This window comes from Rhipicephalus sanguineus, chromosome 1 (genome assembly GCF_013339695.2).
Source record: "Rhipicephalus sanguineus isolate Rsan-2018 chromosome 1, BIME_Rsan_1.4, whole genome shotgun sequence".
In the NCBI taxonomy this organism is placed as follows: domain Eukaryota; kingdom Metazoa; phylum Arthropoda; class Arachnida; order Ixodida; family Ixodidae; genus Rhipicephalus; species Rhipicephalus sanguineus.
This window is the reverse complement of record NC_051176.1, coordinates 155,587,638-155,605,569: the sequence shown is the minus strand read 5'-3', so window position 1 is coordinate 155,605,569 and position 17,932 is coordinate 155,587,638. Positions and strand designations below refer to the sequence as shown.

General features: G+C 44.8%; 1 protein-coding gene across 2 annotated transcripts in view; it reads right to left on the bottom strand.

The window, feature by feature from the left end:
• Nucleotides 1-17,932, bottom strand: part of LOC119400701 (ATP-dependent RNA helicase A) — a 109,629-nt gene that overhangs the window by 65,317 nt on the left and 26,380 nt on the right. For both annotated transcript variants that reach the window (XM_037667702.2, XM_037667706.2), the window contains 5 exons: nucleotides 12,936-13,034; nucleotides 7,347-7,511; nucleotides 2,400-2,477; nucleotides 2,196-2,315; nucleotides 2,045-2,116 (listed from right to left, as the gene is read on the bottom strand). In XM_037667702.2, coding sequence (XP_037523630.1) covers nucleotides 2,045-2,116; nucleotides 2,196-2,315; nucleotides 2,400-2,477; nucleotides 7,347-7,511; nucleotides 12,936-13,034 — 534 coding nt within the window. The remainder of the gene's footprint in view (nucleotides 1-2,044; nucleotides 2,117-2,195; nucleotides 2,316-2,399; nucleotides 2,478-7,346; nucleotides 7,512-12,935; nucleotides 13,035-17,932) is intronic.

The window sequence follows — 17,932 nt, the reverse complement described above, 5'->3', positions numbered from 1 at the left end:
CAGTAGCTTCGTTTTTGCTGCATGCCTTCAGAACTGCGTAGTCGCCATTCATGATTGTGCATTAGTGAACCAGGTTTATTCAGCAGCAGATGCAGTGCTCAGCAGTTTCATTTCGACTATGGACATTGCGCGCATACCGTCAAAACTGCGTGGACGCTAAGGCTGTGCGTTTAGCGACCATGATGTCGTCCATTGCGGTGCCACACTCAGTAGCTTCATTTTGATTTCGGGCAATGCGCGCGAAACGTGACAAAACTCAAGATGATGGAAGCTGTTAAAGATGAAGTGGTTCAGCCGCGGTCCGCATGCTGGCATAAAACTCGCTTCCTACAATGTGATGGACGATCATTTGCCGGCCATCATTTCTGTGAAAAAATTATTGTAGCGTGTTTGTGATGGCGTTGGTGGTGGCGGTACGTAATAAGGGATGGGTTCAGAGAACGTTTTGACCGAAGACCCAGAGGTCTTGAGCCGCGGTCGCACTGTGAACGAAGTCTCAAATGACGAAAATTGCGGCTTTTACACTGCTCTTATGCAATAGAAGTACTGGATTACACACACTCATCAAGAAAATGAAAATGCAAGTACGTAATAGACACGTGGTTATTCTTTTCTCGATACTTTCGATAATTCGGCATTCGGATAATTTGGACATTTTTTCCAGTCCCGTGAAATCCGAACTAACGAGCTTTTACTATATGTTTGTGAGGGGTGTAGTCAAATGCGACGGTGTTTTGGGACAGATTTCGCCACAACGAAATTTCCACTTCAACGAAATTTTTCGCGTGTCCCGTCAGTTTAGTTGTAGCGAGCTTTGACTGTAGTGCCATCCCTAGGGCCCCATGCCAGTGTTCTGCTTGATCATCGTGTTCCATCGTCATGAGTGCTCCAGGCAAAAAAGTTTATCCACTCGTTCACAGCATAATTTTTGGCATGAAGAATGGCCAACGTCATTCTCCGTGTCAAAAAGAACTAGCAATTATGTGGCGGGATGCAAGTTTGGAGTTTCTCAACGGGTGGTGTGGCAGCAGTGACTACAGTGTGACCAAAATTTGCGTGTCACACCAAGCACTCGGGTTTTGCGGGTTGAAGTGTGGACACTCTCCAGAGCTTGCGGCACACATGAAAAAAATTACACCATCTCCCGCTAAAGGGAACCATGTGTGGATGCGAAGCAGCGGGGAGATGGTGTAAATTTTTTTTCTTGCGTTCTTGAGCCTGTGCCTTCCTCTGGCGTAGAATCAGCACTGTCTCTCAGTCTCCATCCAGCTCCCGCTGCATGGAACTGCCGGCGTCCGAGGTATTCGACTCCCACAAAGTCGCAAGAAAATGTGCATCTGCCTCTCTGCAGTCCATGCCAGTGGTGTCGTCATGGGATTCTTCAGCAAGGGAAGGAGAGCACGAGCGCCCCGCGTCTAGAGTCACAGAAGCAGAGGCAGCCATCGGCCGCTCGTGCCACGTCAAGACGCTAGAGGCATCACTGCTGCCTACTCGTTGCAGGAGAGAATGAGGCGCGCGAGAGGGGGGGAGCATAGGAGAGGATAGAGGGGGAGGGGACGCGCATGTGCAGTGGAGTGCGGACGCCACCGGATCAAGCTCGCTCATAAGATGCTTCGCATCTAAAAACTAGGTGATCAGTCTCTGCAGGTGACATGCAAAATGGTAATGCAAGAAGCCTGTGTCTTCACTTTGGAAACCAAAATGCTGAGGACGCACTTCAAGGCCAGCAGGGCCTGGGCATTGAAGTTCATGAAGAGGGCTGGCTTGACAGTGACGAATAAATACATGTAGTCAGTCCATTGACTTTATAACTAAACTTCCATTATAAAATGTGCTAGCACGTTTTATTTTTTTATGTGCCTTTTTTTTTGGGGGGGGGGGGGGCTGACCTACATTCAAGTCAACATACAATCATGTAAGTACTGTATCAACAAGGTTCTCCTGTATTATACAGTGCAACAAATTTTGTAATAACAGTGGATCAATCACAATAGTATACCAAAAGCAAATGCAAAAAATGATTCCAAATGATGTAGATACCTACCTGAGTGACAACGATACAGCACTCAGCCCCAATCCCTTGATTTATGTATGAGTCCAGTATATACTGTGGCACCTAAAGAGACAAGTGAAAAAAAAAAAGATAAATTTGCAGGCACTAGTTTGCAACACTTCACTGCACATTAGCTACTTACCTGAGTGGTTTTTCCACAGCCTGTGGCACCTCGTATGATGACTACTGATGACTGGTGTATAGCATCTAATATGTTATCATAAGAATTGTAGACTGGAAGTTGGTAACGTTCATCCAACATCTAAAAAATGAGAATGGTGTTTATTTGTAAGCTTGCAACTACATTTTTGAATACCCAAGACACAAAATAACATAATTCACTGACCTTTTTTAGTTGTGGGTCATGGTCCACCTGCTGATTGTAGTTGTTAAGAATATCATCACTGATTTGTCGAAGTGTCATCTGAAAGAATAAAACAAGTTCCATTGCACTTTAGAGAGACCAACAACCATCTGGAATGTTACTTCAGATTACTGTGGCGACGGAAACATTGACACTCACATTCATGGAAACAAGCATAGAAATTATAGCCTACTCTCATTACAACAGACCATGATAACATAATGAAAAAGGCAGGTCCATAATATCAAAAGTCTGTAATATCCAAATTCAAGGTAGTAGCTGATTGTTACTAGGAAGATTTTTTTGTCCCCAGGTACGAGTACTATTATTAACTGGGAGGCCACTGTTGAAATACCAAAAGATTGTCGAATTGATGCTGCGTGTTTCGGCTAACACCACAATGAGAGATTAAAAATAAAGGAATCATTCACAAAGAGGCACAACAAGTCCGAAAGAAATAGTAATCGCGTGAAGTGTACCACCTCCTACACCTACACTTGCACAGGCACAGTAAGGTAGACCTATCGTAACTTGCACAGGTCGCAATTTTTCAGTATTGAATGCAAAAATAAATGAATTACGCGGGCAGCTCCTCTGCCTTCCACTCAAAGACTGCATCCACATTGATGCTATCGCATGAACATCGCAGACTTGCATGAATGTCACAGCATGCCTCGAAAACAGTCAAGCCATCCACTGATGAAAGTGACACTGTCATCTTTGCATGCCTGTTCCACTCACTTCCTCAATTCACTGGAACGTTATGAGCTCTGGTGTCACACAGCCACACCAAAAGTGTAGACCAAACGTCTGGGTATGTTGCCTCATTGAGCTTGAAATGCCTTGGTTTAAGGGGAGACACTGGTCTCGAAACGAAAAGTTTTATTATTGGAGATATTGTAATGAAATTGGGTGTGTATATGTATTTCTTCCTCCTGTTTTCAAAAATATAATTAGTTTTCATGTACTTCAATTAGTTATCAAATTGTGAGAGCATAAGTGAAATCTAATTAGGTAATTTCTTACGGGTCATTAAGACACTTTCCCTCAGTATTTTTAGGTTCTGTTTAAGATGCAGCTGTAGCCAAAGACCTGCCATGTGGAGCTATGCTATTTATATTGTCACTGAGATATATCATCATATAAGAACTTTCAATTGTATTGACATTGTGTAATCTTGAAATGCAATTAGCTCACATTATTGTTCACAAAATTTCATATGTTCATCTTAGCCACAAAAAAATAGCATAGCTCCACAGTCCTATTTCTTACGAATTCAACGGTATAAAATTTATCAAAATTACCTTACAAAAACATAATGAAAAGATCCGTAAGGCTGGTCAAGTTGGCAAAAAATGTGAAGCTGAGAAAATCGCGTTTGAAGATTGACACGCACTGTATAAATTTCTAAAAGGAACCTTTAACCATAAATTTTATTCACATGTTCCCCATCTGTTTCCCTTCAAAACAAAACAGAAAGTGTCTTGTTCCACCCAAGGAATCATATCTAAAAAAATTTTCCAATGTGCAAAGCATGATCAAAACCCCACCATGACAAGCGGCTGGGGGGTTCTGGAAAAGCCATGGGGTATGAGGCTCAAGCGACTGGCTGCTCATGTCTTTTCAGTCTTTAGGAAGAACCTTCTAGATGTTAGGCAGCATGTTACCCTGGGTAATAGGTTGCTATGCTTGAGAGAATACCTTCAAAGTAGTCCAGGACTGTAATCTTCAGTTGCACCCGTTTTGTGTCTCCTTGCAAAAGTCTTTTTTGTGTTGGTGCTCTTCAGATGAGTTGCATTTGCCTTGCGTAAACGCAGAGAGTCTTTTTCTAGGCTGTGGTCCCAGGGCACAGCCGAGACAAAAGTTTGAGTAAACAACATGGTCAATTACAAGGCCAGTGTAGAGCTCAATGATGCAGCCCACACCTATGTGTGAGCTCCGACCTCGCGTCATCCATGAGCCGTCGAACACAACATCGATGTTCCCTATGGGGTTCAGGAAGTCTGTATACAGCTCTTTTATTACTGCCACACTAGCAGCTTCACTTTCAGTCGCTGTGTTTTCGCAGGCTTTCACTAAACTTTTTAGGTGTCCCTGAAACGTCTTGTGGTGCAAGCCTCGGTGCGAAAGGTTCATACACGCACAAAAGTCCGAAAGGGCAGTAACACCTTTGCCTATCATCTGTATCCCCTTCATGGCCCTCATGTTGACTTCGAAGGGAGTGATGGTGGCAGTTCCGCTCACTCTCGGAGAAGAAAATTGCTTCTTCTCGAAATCACAACTGCTGCAAGAAAAAATAAGCTTTACCGCAAGGCCGTACTCCTTGTCCGTTGCCTTCCTCACGCTGAGACTTTTTGCGTCGCATTTGTCGCACTTCGCTTGTGCAAAAAAGTTATTCAAAACTTTCATATCGACGAGCAAAAATCGGTCCCGGCGTCACCGGTCTGGCACTCCGCGCTTACTCCAAGAAGGTCGAACTTGCGCTGGGTAGCCGACTTTCCAGACAGAACGGTCTTCGTTTGCGCCGATCTCTCAACTCGCTGCGCCTGCTCCGCCGTTGAGTAGTACGCGGCATCAACCCGAAGTGTTTCGCTAGTCGAACTTGGTCCCACGGTGTCGTCAGTTGAAGTTCCCGGCAGGTCCAAAGGGTCCGGCCGCGACTCCAACTCCGCTGCCGACGGTGCACTTGTAGCCGGCGCCTTCTTGTTCCAAGCCCGTTTTTTACGGCTTCCAAAAGCTCGTTGCGTCGATGGTTTCAGACGAGAGTCTCCAGGCATCTCGATCGCGTGGAAAAACTACCGGCACAAAGTAGAGACACGGTCCGTCGAGAAACACGCACGATCGCAAAAGCAGGCGCACACAAACGGACAGCCACGGCGGAGAACCAAACACAAAGAAAAAAAAAATGACGTGTCGGTCGCGCCAGCCAATGGGAGACTCGGAAAGGCGCGCTTGAAAAGCGCGCCGCGTGAGAGCCAATCAGTGGCCTGGAAACGACCTTCAGAAAACCCGCGACGGCGGCCGTTCTGCTTGAGCGACGCCATTTTGAGATGGCGCAAAATGTGCACAAAGAAAACAGCTTCAAATCTAGCCCAAGATGGCGGCGCTCGGCCCGCTGCAACGCTCATGGCGCGCGCGGGAAGTTCGAACAAATTTCGTCCTTTTGGGGACATTTTAGTGCTGCCGGGGTGCTTTGAAAGCCGATTTTATCGCGTTTCCCGACCGAATTTAGCGTTAGCAATTTGAGAGTAGGTGCTCAGAAGTACAAACGCCTCGAAAATAAGCTTTGCGAAAAATCGATTTTTTGACCATTTTTGACCGTTCCAAGACCCGCGTCTCCCCTTAATTTACCCTGACAGTAGCTTGCCAGCGATGACTTTGTTCTTCAACAGTCCTGCAACATCTGCCTGCTTTTCACCTCATGCGTTTAAAACTTTGACCTTGTCACTCGGTGAAAATTTCTTCCTTTATCCGAAGGCTATCACTTCAGCACTTGCAGCATGGCACCATCAGGGGGCAGTAATTCTAGGTGATCACTTTCAGCGACACTTCCCGTTCATGAGATTAGCACTGGGCGTGCCAAGTCTATGACTGATAACGTTTCCGGCCTACTACTCGAACATGGTTGGCACAGTGCCCAACCACTGTGGCCTACAGACATCTGAATGCATCTTGCACTTGACCCATGGAATCTTTTGAAATTGAAAGCATCTCCAAAAGTGATCTGCCAAGAATATGACCCCAGCTGATTAGCATGTGAACACTACAATAAAATAGCATCAACAGGCAGCAACACATTCTGCCTGACAACGTGGCCTCAGACTGGCGCCAATGCTGCCAGCTAGAATTTAAACATGCTACAGCTTATGGTCATGTCTGTTGTTAGACCACATTGGCAAAGCTAGAGTAAGTTTTGTCTGTTGAACTTAGAAAGAAAAATTGACATTAATTTCTTCCTGCGAACACGTGAGCCAAGTATTAGAGCACTGCACGCAGCAAGGAATTTAGAATTACATTTCAAAGACAGCTAGAAATTGCCAACTGTTCTTTTGGCAAATTGTGTCATCAAGGGGCCCGGATGACATAACGGAGCAGAGGACACAGCCACTGACTGATTTGAGAATTCTTGTGCTACATAGTTACCGCAGCCACCACTGTGTCCTGCCACGTACCGGTGCCACACTCTACAGTGTACTGAAATTGCACACCAGCGTGCTCATGATCATGCCGAGCTTAAGGTCATGACATGTGCTGACACATAGCTCCCTGCCCCTTTGCCCTCTCTTAAGCTTTGAGCGCACTCACTGGGATAAAAGAGAGAGAAAGTGCTTAAAGCGTGCGACAAATCCCTGTAACTCTACTCATACTTGACCGATTCAAACATTTTTTACAGCAATCGATATGTGAGGCAATAACTCCAATAGTGAGGTCTGACGATTAGTGCTTGGAAAAGTGTTGCAGGGCCCCTTTAAGCTTCACCAAAAGTCAGAGCTGGCAACATTGGCAGTCTCTAGCCAAGCCCGGCCTTAGGACAAACCAGACTGAAGTCATGTTGATCAAGCAATGTGTTGTCACTTGTAAGTTGTTGACATGATCTTGTTGTGCTCCCATTCTAATCAGCTGAGGGCAAAACTTCCAAGACAACTATCAAGCCCGTCAATTGCCGATGTTTTACTATAATCACTGAGCAACATGCATGACGCGTGCATGACGCGCGCATGACCTTCGTGCTCCATTTCTGCCTTATGTCCCGCACTCTCAGGCGAAAGGAACGGTTTCTCTTTCACCATTCTTTATTCTGCAGCTCTCTTATACAGCACATGTACTTTTGCATTCTATAATCAGATACAATAAAATAACTGCCAAGAAAGAATGTTACCTAAATACTGCAACAGACAATATTAAACTTCCAGGCAGAACGATACGTACAGTGGCCATAGGACCCTCGTCAATGTTGCAAGATGTCCAAGGGTTCCAATTCTGCTGTGGTGGAGACCATGGTACAACTCCTCCTGGCACAGGTTGGGCTACCACCTGTTCCTCCTCAAGTTGCCGTGGAACTTTCAGTGAGAATGGTTCAGTCATGCTTTCAGCCTTTGAAAGATACACAAGAGCAGCACTGTACACAACAAGACCACTTCACTCCTTTCGACATTAACTAAAGAAGCAAATGCAACATATCATAACAGAAATGTTAAAACTCTGAATGCTAAAACAGCTTTTAGAAAAACAAAATATTTCCCTAAATACTCACTTCGAAAAATGGCAGCCGACACTGACTACTTTCCTCCTTCCCACTACCCAATACTGAAAAACTAAATTCAGCAAAAAAAAAAAAAAAGAATCCACATGCACAAGATGCTTATATGTCACATGGTCACTCAGCCCTCTTAATCCAGTTCGGATTAAGCAAGCCAAAACAGCCGCACTATCTTGGCTTAAAGGGGCCCTCAAACACTTTTGAAGCACCCACTTTTTGTATGTGAACTGCGTAGACTGATGGCTGGGGATAATTCTGGCATAGGTCACAGCACCGATGTTTATGTATTTATTATTTTATTCATGCAATGAAATCACTACATCACTGCCAACTGCATCAATGTGTAGTAGTGCTCGCCATAACTATTGCAGACGGAAATGATGGAGAAGGGTGCAGGCCTTTGATTGGATAAATGTAACGTTAGAAGTCTAAGCAATGCATCAAAAAAGAGATTATCAGGTTTTCTTTTGCATGCTTTTCCATTGAACGCCAAATAGATGTTGCAAAAAAAAAAAAAAAAAAAGACTACACTGCAAAACATGACAGTGGCGCTGGCTGCTATTATTGCCTTTGGCTTTTTGCTTGCGCAAGTCGGACCTCCGTACGAAAGGCTTCTCTCGCTTCTATCTCTTGCTTGTGTGCGTTTGCGAGCTGTCTCATTTCACACATTCGGTAGGCTACCCCTTCGAGGAATCTTTGTTTGTTGTACTTTTCAAACTAACGCATACAGGTAGTGTTGTAAAAAAAAAAAAAACTTGAAAACACGGTGGCCTTCAAGCATAGAAAAATGCACACGAGGTTTGTCGTTATGCGAAATTTTTTCTTTTTGCCTGTGTACTCTTCCTGGGCAGCCTCTTGTGCACTCGTGACATTCAAAGGGTGAAAGTCTTTCACCTCGATGCAGTGTTATTGATCCCACCCTTTTTCTCGGAGTGAGGGGAGTGCAGCTCCACATTGTTTGTTATTGTAATCACCTCGTGATCGCCACGCTGGATGGAACAGGCAACAATGATGTGCAAGCTTCCCTTAAGTAGGATCTTTCAGCTTATTCCATTGGTGGTCCTTTGCACCATCAGTGTGGCCATATGACCCCGCAAAAAATCGAGTTGAGGGTAGGCGTTTCTTTTTCTTTTATTTCAAATTTTCTAGGCTGAATATCTTTGGACTGTGTGCACCTATCGCTGCCGTCCTTGAGGCATTCATTATTCCATCCTTCAGTCAATGCAACTCGCGAGTAAAAAATGGGGGCTCGAATAGTGTTGGAGGGCCCCTTTAATGGGGATGTGGGTTATGAACATAATTTTAGCTATTTCTAGACCAACTTAGATGAAACTGAACAGAATTTCTCAGTTAAGCCAATTTTAAATATACAAAGATATCTTAAAGAGGTCATGTAGTTCCTGAGATACTTAGAAATCAGAAGCTATTGTTTATTAAAGCAAAAGTATACTTATTTCACAAAGCTTTAGCATATGGATGGGTACTAAAATGCTGAAGGAATGCAGCACTGCAAGCATATTCTGAAGGGTGGTGTGCGCACTACACAGAGATAGGCTGTCTGATTTTCAGGACTGTTTGCATAGAATAAGGAGCAGTCAATGAAGATGACAACTGCAAAAATGTGCAATTGCTTAAGCACGTCACCTACAACCTAAGCACTGTTCTTCTAGGCACTGCCAGACAAAACTGTGACTATGAAAGGGGATAAGTGCATCAGTGGAAAATGAAGTGTAGAATGAGTGACCATACTTTTAGCCACCAACATAAAGTGGACAGTGCGTTTACCACTTCTACTAATAGACCTTTTTCAAGCACACGAGCGCCACCAACGGGCGTGCGAGCGCTCATGGGAAATGTGTGTACGCCGCAGCAGCTGCCGCGTTGCTCTGTAGCTTTCCGCTTGCGCCATGCCAGGACTTCAGTGAATTTGGCAAGGCGCAACATATGTTACTGCACAATTCAATCACGAACTTCAGTGTTTAGCTGCGACGGAATCTCGACGATTTCCATCTGTCCCACTGTTGGACCAGTTGAGCAGCTCAGAAGCGTCACCTCTTATTATTATTTTTTTTGCTCCAATGGGCCTTACGGCATAAATGAAAAAAAAAAAAAAAACAATGCAACTCGGTTGCCTATGAAGTGCAGGAATTGTCTATGATTCACGGATGCATTTGGAATCAACGTCCATCGACACTGTCGGCGAGTACAGTGTGAGGTTCTGATATTTAAAGAGTACACTATATAGAAAGTGCAGTCGGCATTTGGGGAAATGAGATGCATTCATTGCGTCGCTCGCACCATATATATAACGAACGATAAGTGCCTACTAACCTTCGTTGGTGCTATAACTACAGGTTGGAATACTTAGAGCAAAAAAATAAAGGAGCAGTACAAGGAAGGAAATGCACAAACCAGCGCTCACACACAACTGAAAGTTTATTGCACGCGTGAAAAAAGCATATATACAAAAATAGGAGTGCACTGCGCGTGTCATAAAGAGGCACGAAAAGTAAAACAACCAAGGCGCGTGCTTACAGTCGATTAATAAAGTTGAATTCCTTGTCTTGTAACGACTGAGAAGGTTGACTGACACAAAGTGTGGCGTTATTTGTGACATGATATGCCTCCGAAATTTCTCTCGTTGTCTGATTAGGTTGATGGTACAAAATTACTGTGCTTTCGAAGATGGGATTACATTTCCCTGACTGACATAGCGATGCAAGATAAGACGGTTCCATTCAATAAATTTCAATGCTCGCTGAGGCACGTATTAATACATCGACCAGTCTAGCCGATGTATACAGAAGAGAAATTTGCGGTTTACTCCTACACAATTTACAAAGCAATTGGCATGCCTCTGACCGCATTTTTCTTTCCCAACGCAGACCCCCGCGACCTTAATGCGACTAAGCACATTTGGGGCGGCAAACACAACCTTCACCCCTACATCGCTTCCCTACGTTCTTCAGGCCATGCGACTTCTTATACATATGTGGAATAAGTGCAATATTTCTAGTTTCTTTATTATTTACGGATGGAGGACGTCCGTGTTAATCTTTCTTTGCCATGTGAACAGATTTTCGCAAACCGATACAACGATACGCAGGATATCCCACCTCTTTGATCGCCTTGCAGCTGGAAACTACTGCTCATCTTATGTGCGCAAGTTTGTTTTTTTCCAGTGCCGTGCGTAATCATGACAATTCCTCTTTTAACAATATTCAAATGCGCCGACGCGAAATTAAACACCGATTTCGCTGAACGCGGGCTATACTGCCTGCAGACATGCTCCGCAGTGAAACTTAAAAGCATGTATCAAGAAACTGCAAATTATCAGAGCATGGTGTGACTTGTCAATTAAAATCAAATAATCATCTGTATAGCTGAACACTGTAATACCTCTCTACAGTTTGGGTAAACCCGATCACGAGTCGCCATGCGGCATTAAATGCCATAGCGTCTTGTGAACAAGTAATCATTGAATAACATGCGAATTCGGTATTCCAGCTCACATTGCTCACGATAGCACGTTTTGACTGCATGTATCGGCACGTGATAACTCGCATGCCGCTTAACTGCTACATCCGGTATACATCCGCTCGGTAATACCTACACTGCCTTCATCATTCCTTTCGCATTTCATGTGAAGAGATAAATGCAGGTGCATTCAGACATGTGTAGTATTTAGGATTTAATAATAGTCAATCAGCGGCGACGTGTTTTTTTCGTTTGGTGCTCCCACGGCGCCAACGAGCAGCGAGCGACGGAACAGTCGGCGGGCTCGCCGTACACACTTTTCCCATAGTGCTTCGCGCGCCCGCGGGGGGTTCTGGGACAGCTTGAAAAAAGTCTATTAGAAAGGCTCAAAAACCATGGCACTTCAAGAACATTAGTGGCCTTCCAATAGAAGGCCTGGATGATGTACGATATTTTATTTTTTGAGGATAAATGCAAAACTAAAGACCTGGGGTTCTGAAACATTCTGGCCTAGGGGAACCCCAACGGCTTTTCCACAGTGGGGAGGAATGCCTAATTTTTTCTAGCACAGAGACAACCAGAAGCTGGGGGAGGGGGGGGGGGGGGGGGGGACTGATGGAAATTGTCATCCTGACTGATGAGGAAATTGTCAAGGATGCACTTGGCAAAGAAAGTGAAGATAGGAGGAAGAGGAGCACGAGAGGAGAAGTAATCCTGCCACAGCCCTGCCACACCCCGACACTGCCAAAGTGGATACTGTTCAACCACAAAGTCAGGACTGTGTTTATACTGGTTACCTTTACGTAAAACAACGTTACACCATATGTGGAAAGCCCGACAACTTTCATGGTAGAGTAGATTGCACCACTCAGAGCACCACTTTTATCGCTGAACCACTAGACCATCTGCACTCAAAATTAGCTCAGATATGTGTCTTCATCCAACTAATTTTGAAATACGTAGCTATATAAGCAATGCCACAACAGCAGAGGTGCTATCAGTTCTCACCATCGCAATTGGTACAAAAATTACTTTTGTTTTACTCCCTTGTTAATCTTTAATTGACCATGCTCAACCACTTATGAGCAAGATTCATATGTGATCTGTTAAAGTGCTCCTCATGCTGCCATTTATGTCTAAGCGAACCTTCACGTTGAGAGTGAGGTTATGTGAAGTTCCTAATGCTGTGCATACTAAGATTAAAACATAGCTTCATATTAATAAGAGAAAAAAAAAAGCCATTATAATTCAGTTTATAGGCAGCATTTTTTATATATGCCTATGCAATTTCACCTAAACTATTACCATAGGCAGTATTTACATACAACCAGGTGACAGTAGGACAACCATGGAAAGTATGACAAACCATGGCTAAGGTTAGTGAACTGAAACACCGTTGGAACCTAGCACTTCCAACTGTGAACCAACATGACAGTGAAAAAGTGCCACAAGGGCTGCACCTGCCACCATAAGGCCACCACTCCTGCCTCATAACATTTAAGTCATTTATTCTTAGTTCCTATTCATACCAATTTCCATAGAAATATACAACACCCATTGCTTAAATATACCGTTACTGAAGGCAGGTTCTAACCATTACACTGCTACATGAATGATTTTCCAGTGGACAAAACAGTCTCCCAAAAAGGGGCTTGTTGCAGTAATACAAGTACATACTGTATCACTCTTCTAGTAGCATCTTCTCCCTTGTGCAAAAATGCATACAGCCGTAATAGTGTTTTACTCACAGCAATAATTACACAACAAACAAGCTGACTTACGTTTTCTGGAACATGTACAGTCTCAATGTTCAAAGCTTTAATGGCCTCAGCCAACCCTGCAGCCACCTCTTCTGGCAAGGTAAATTGATAGGGCTCCAGCTACGAAAATAGAAATAAAACCACACAAACAAATGTGAGAGCTGTCTTTGTTTATTCATTGATGGTCATTTGGAAGTTACAAAGTTTACACAAAGTACTTATGTATTTACTTGGAACATTCAGTGAAGTTCAGATGGCAAAATAGCCTGTCACGGGGTTCATATGTGTTTCAAAGGTCAAAATTCAAGAGTATTCAAGGACTTTCAAGCCCCTGTCAAAGGCTTTTTAAGAATGCAGAGCAACATCGCAAGTAAGAATTTTTTGCTATAACAATGTTTCCAAATTAGGATACCTAGTTTTACTGCTCCAGAAAAACAAAATATTAGACCAGAATATGTCGATGAAATTAGGCTCATAATATGCAGAAAAAAATAGTGCTGAACCTTCTTTTGTATCAGCTAAGTACTGTTCTACACTTATCCCATTTTACTTCTTTCAGTCTTAAGTGAACTGGTCAGCTTCAACACGAGGGCGATGTCACATGACAGCATCACTTTTCCTGAGTAGTTATCTGCCGAAGCAGTCAACACAGTGAGTGCTTCAAGCTCTTATTTTTCTCTTCATGTTGACTATTTCATCCTTAAATACTTTGTGGTTGCCTAGAGTCAGCAAGCTACTTCTGTTTTCGAGTTTGATATGTATTGAATTGGATACGAATTGGACTCAAGCCAGTATACGGCCAGCCGCTCAGCAAATATCCCCAGTCCATGTAGTACAGTCAACGTCCTTGTAAACAAAAAAGAGCAATAGAGAGCGCTGTGTGGGAGCATCACTGAGCTACAACAACACGGCCAATAGCAACTTTTTCATTGTAGTATCTGGCTTGCACAGAGCACTTTTTTTCACTCAGGCATGAACACAGCAGATACTCAAGCTTCCAATCACACAGGCAGATAGATATCAACTGATCATCAGTATCTTCATTTTGTGCATCTCTCGCATGACAGAGAGACATGTGGGGGAAAAAAAGAAAGCAGCATCAGTGCTGGAGGTAGAGTCTAGTCATCCGTAGGTAACTTAAAGGGGCACTAAAGGCAATAACAATTTATGTCAGAGTGAAAGCTCAATGTATGACGTCTAAAACGGCAATATTATCAATAGCAATGCGCTACTTATCGAGAAATTAAGCTAAATGTTTCACACAATGTGCGCCACAAGTGGGACATTTTGGAAATGATCCCGATGACGTGAGAGCGTCCGACTACAATTAAGCACTAGTAATCAAACTAGCTACAATAAAAAAAGAACCTTCCGTGCATCAAGAGATGTAATACAGCATAGACCGCTTATAACGTAAGTCACCGAAGTCGCGAATATCCGCACTATAACCAAATCAACATTTTTGAAAGGTTGCACGTGTGCAAAACATGAGCAACAGGCAGGCGCGCGATTCCAACTATCGAGGCATGCGACTGGGACGTAAGTTTGCATCTGCTTACATTTGAAAATGTTGAACGGTTAGTGTCCGCGGACCTGCGGTGCCGACATAACGAACGCGGAAAAAATGCGCCGCCACGGGAAGTTGCCGCGGTAACATACTGCGCATGCGCGATGTCAAAAACGGTGGTGACCGCAAACCACCACTCGAGTGTTTCACACGCACGCCCGTGTTTTCGTTAAAGATCTAAATCACCGCTTCTAAATGCAAAATGTTTCATTGACTCGGCACCAAACCGTGACTTCTTTAGTCCGCGGCCACCGATATGGCAGCTAGCGCCCGTTAGACCTCGCGTGCGCGTTGCAACTTCGCATGCCGTCGCGAGAAGCTTGCCCTAGACAACACGGAGATCGGGCGTAGAAGAGATCGCACTCGCGAGCTGAGGGCATCACGCGTGAAACGAAGTTTCGGTTCGCGGTCGGGAGCACAGCCGTGGCAACTATCCTGAAAAAGTCTTTCAAGCTTGTAAGTCCGCCTGTTGGTGGCAAAGGCGAAAGCTCAATCGCATCTCAAAGCATTGTTACTCGCGGGGAAATCGAGGTTGCACGCGCGATATCTGCGCTCTACGACGAAGCAACTATTTTCCTGACGGAGACAAACAGCGGTAACGCGTCCTTGATGCAGACGCGGGCGTACGTACGGAGTGGAGCGCGCATGGAAAAGGAGGCAAAGGCATCTCCGTTGGCCATGCAACCGCTCCCCCTCCTCACACCACGCACCCGCGCCGGGCTGCTGCCTCTCATCGCCATCCCTTTTTTTTCTCCCCTCGCTCCTTGTTCGTTCGTTCCGCGTCCCCTCCTCTTTCGTAACGCCGTCACCGCTCTCTTCCTCGCCGGCGCATCTCCGCTGACAAGCACGCTTGCTCTCTCGAATCTCTGAGAACGTTCCGGCAGCCGCATTATAACCGGTCTTTCATCTCGGGGGACTGCACAATAAGCGGTATGCGTATACATGGAGTTCTATGGGAGGGTAAACGGGAGTCAGAAAAAACCGCATTACAGCCGGTACTGCACTGCAAGCGGTTACGTTGTAAGTGGTCTGAGCTGTAAAATGTTGCTTGTTCATTTGTTTGATTCATGGAAAAAAGAACCTCTTTGGCATTGCCATGGGGAACGGCGCACGTGGTACAAAGGTTCCGTTTTCGCCGAACTGCGCTTTGCCCAGCGCCCTGCTTCCCTCACGCGGTCGCGTCTCAGGTGGTAGTTTCGGTATCACGTACTGCCGCGTGTGTTTTGCAAGCTCGTGAAAGACGCTCTGACAGAAAGTTCAACAAAATGCCGCATGCATGTGATGTTGCCGGATGCCCGAATGGTGCACACCGCCAGTGCACGCCGTCGCGCAGTAAAGGCAGGCAACGTTGGCCACGGCAACAGTGACGTCAGAAAGACCGTTTTCGGGCGGGTGATTTGAAGTGCGCTAACGCGATGTAGACCACTAAAACGTGATTTTATTTCAAAATAAGCACTTCCTTGGCACAAAATAGCACTACGAGGTTTCTGGGCCGCTATTTCAACAATCAATGTCAACTTAATATTTTCCTTTAGTGTAAAGTGGGAGAAGGCAGACTGCACAGTTGGGGAGATAAAACGAAGGATAAGACAAGCATAAGCATGGGAGGGGAGTCATGAATGAGTGTCAATACTGGTCTCTGGCTCAGTTCACACTATAGTTTCAGTGTTCAGTGCAGGTCATCCAAAGCAGGACATGTGCAATTACAATGATGTATTGTTTGTGTAATTGAGAGATTGCCAGATAAGGCTTATCAATCACAGAACGCAGGTCACAAGGTCAATATTAGACAGGATTTGTCAAAAAATTCAGGATTCAAGGATTTTCAAAGAAAGAAAATAATTCTGGGAGGTACAAGGGCCTTGAAAATGTGTTTTTCAAAAAATTTCAAGGTTTTCAAGGACCTCTACATACCCTGCTATCAGTGAACAGGAATGCCAACCAAAGTACAAAGCCATGCTTCAAATGAAAGTCATGAACCCTGCTTTCAACATCACCAAGCACAGCCCATGACTTCAATTCATTATCAACAATGAGAAACATGCAGTTTTGCCACTGGAAATGCACCCCAATGAATATACAGTTAAACCTGCCTGTAACGAACCTCCATACAACAAATTCCTCGATATTATGAAGTTTTTCTATTCCTCGCTGTTACTCCATAGAAGTATATGTATTTGCGACCTCTATGTAACAAAGTGGCAGCGAGAGACACCCCTGATATAACGAATTTTTGTCACCGACAATCTAGGAATTTTGCCCCAAATTTTGTCATTTTGGCACGAGCAAGAGCCACATGCATCTTCGGTGGTTGCCCCGCCGCCAATGAAGCGCGAAGCGGCGATGTTGCGCATGGCGCGCTCGAAGCACCAGTGACTGCGAGACGAGAGCGAGCGCTTGTTTGTGAGTGCAGGTGTGCGCAAGGTGGGCCTGCACCCCTTGAGCCAGCGTTCTTGCCACCACGGGCACATGCGTGGGCGTGCCACCATTAACCGCGCCGGCTTTCCTAAAAAAACTGTTTTTGCGTTAGCAGCGCCACTCTTCAGTTGTTGCAGTAGTCTCTGAACTGCACTTCGTTAACGTGACACCAGGCGACGCCACAAAAGAAAATCCTTCCTCCGCTTTGAGTTCGCTCCGCATACGGAGTTCGCTCTTCGTTTTCGACGTCGTGTGTGCATGCGTGGTTTCACTGCGCATGCATAGAGCAGCCCCTGATGATGTTCAGCTTTGCTTTTTTTTTTTTTGTAGTTCGGACAACTGCGTCGTCACTACCGAGGAGATGTCAGATTAGGCGCTGGTGGAAGCTGTCCGTGACCATAGTGACAATGATGGATCTTTGGATGTCAACTCGTCACGCGCTTTGCCGGCTTGCGCCGCGCCACGGGTTCAGTAGACCGTGACTTTCGCAATTAGTTACAGCAATGCGCCATCGTGTTGCCGGAACTCGGAGGCCACAGAACCAATCTCGGAGGCCATGGCTAGACGATGAGGGAGCAGCATTGTATTGATGTCCTACGAACATTCAATATTGCCGTCCCTCATGAACAAGCAATAGAGCAAAATGACACAGCTTTTTGCCGCTAAATAAATGTTTTGGGTGAGTTCTGCCTTTAGTTCGCCTTTTGTTTAATTTGTGCGTTTCATGTCCGAATTTTCGTGCTGAAACTATATATGACAAACCCTGTTTGTAACGAATTTGTCAATTTCATTATATCCAAGTTTAACTGTAATAGGAGAAGAAAACAAAAGAAGTTGCGTTCGTCACATGAACATTTGGTACATAAAGGCAGAGACAACACACAACTTGCACATGTTTACCAAGGCAACAGAACAGCACATACACTGGCAGTGAAACTGGCTTCCTGGCTGCATGGCAACATTAATTTCGATATCTTGTAACTCCCCTAAAAATGAACTGATTAGTACATTTCGTTTGGTAAAACACTCCCTA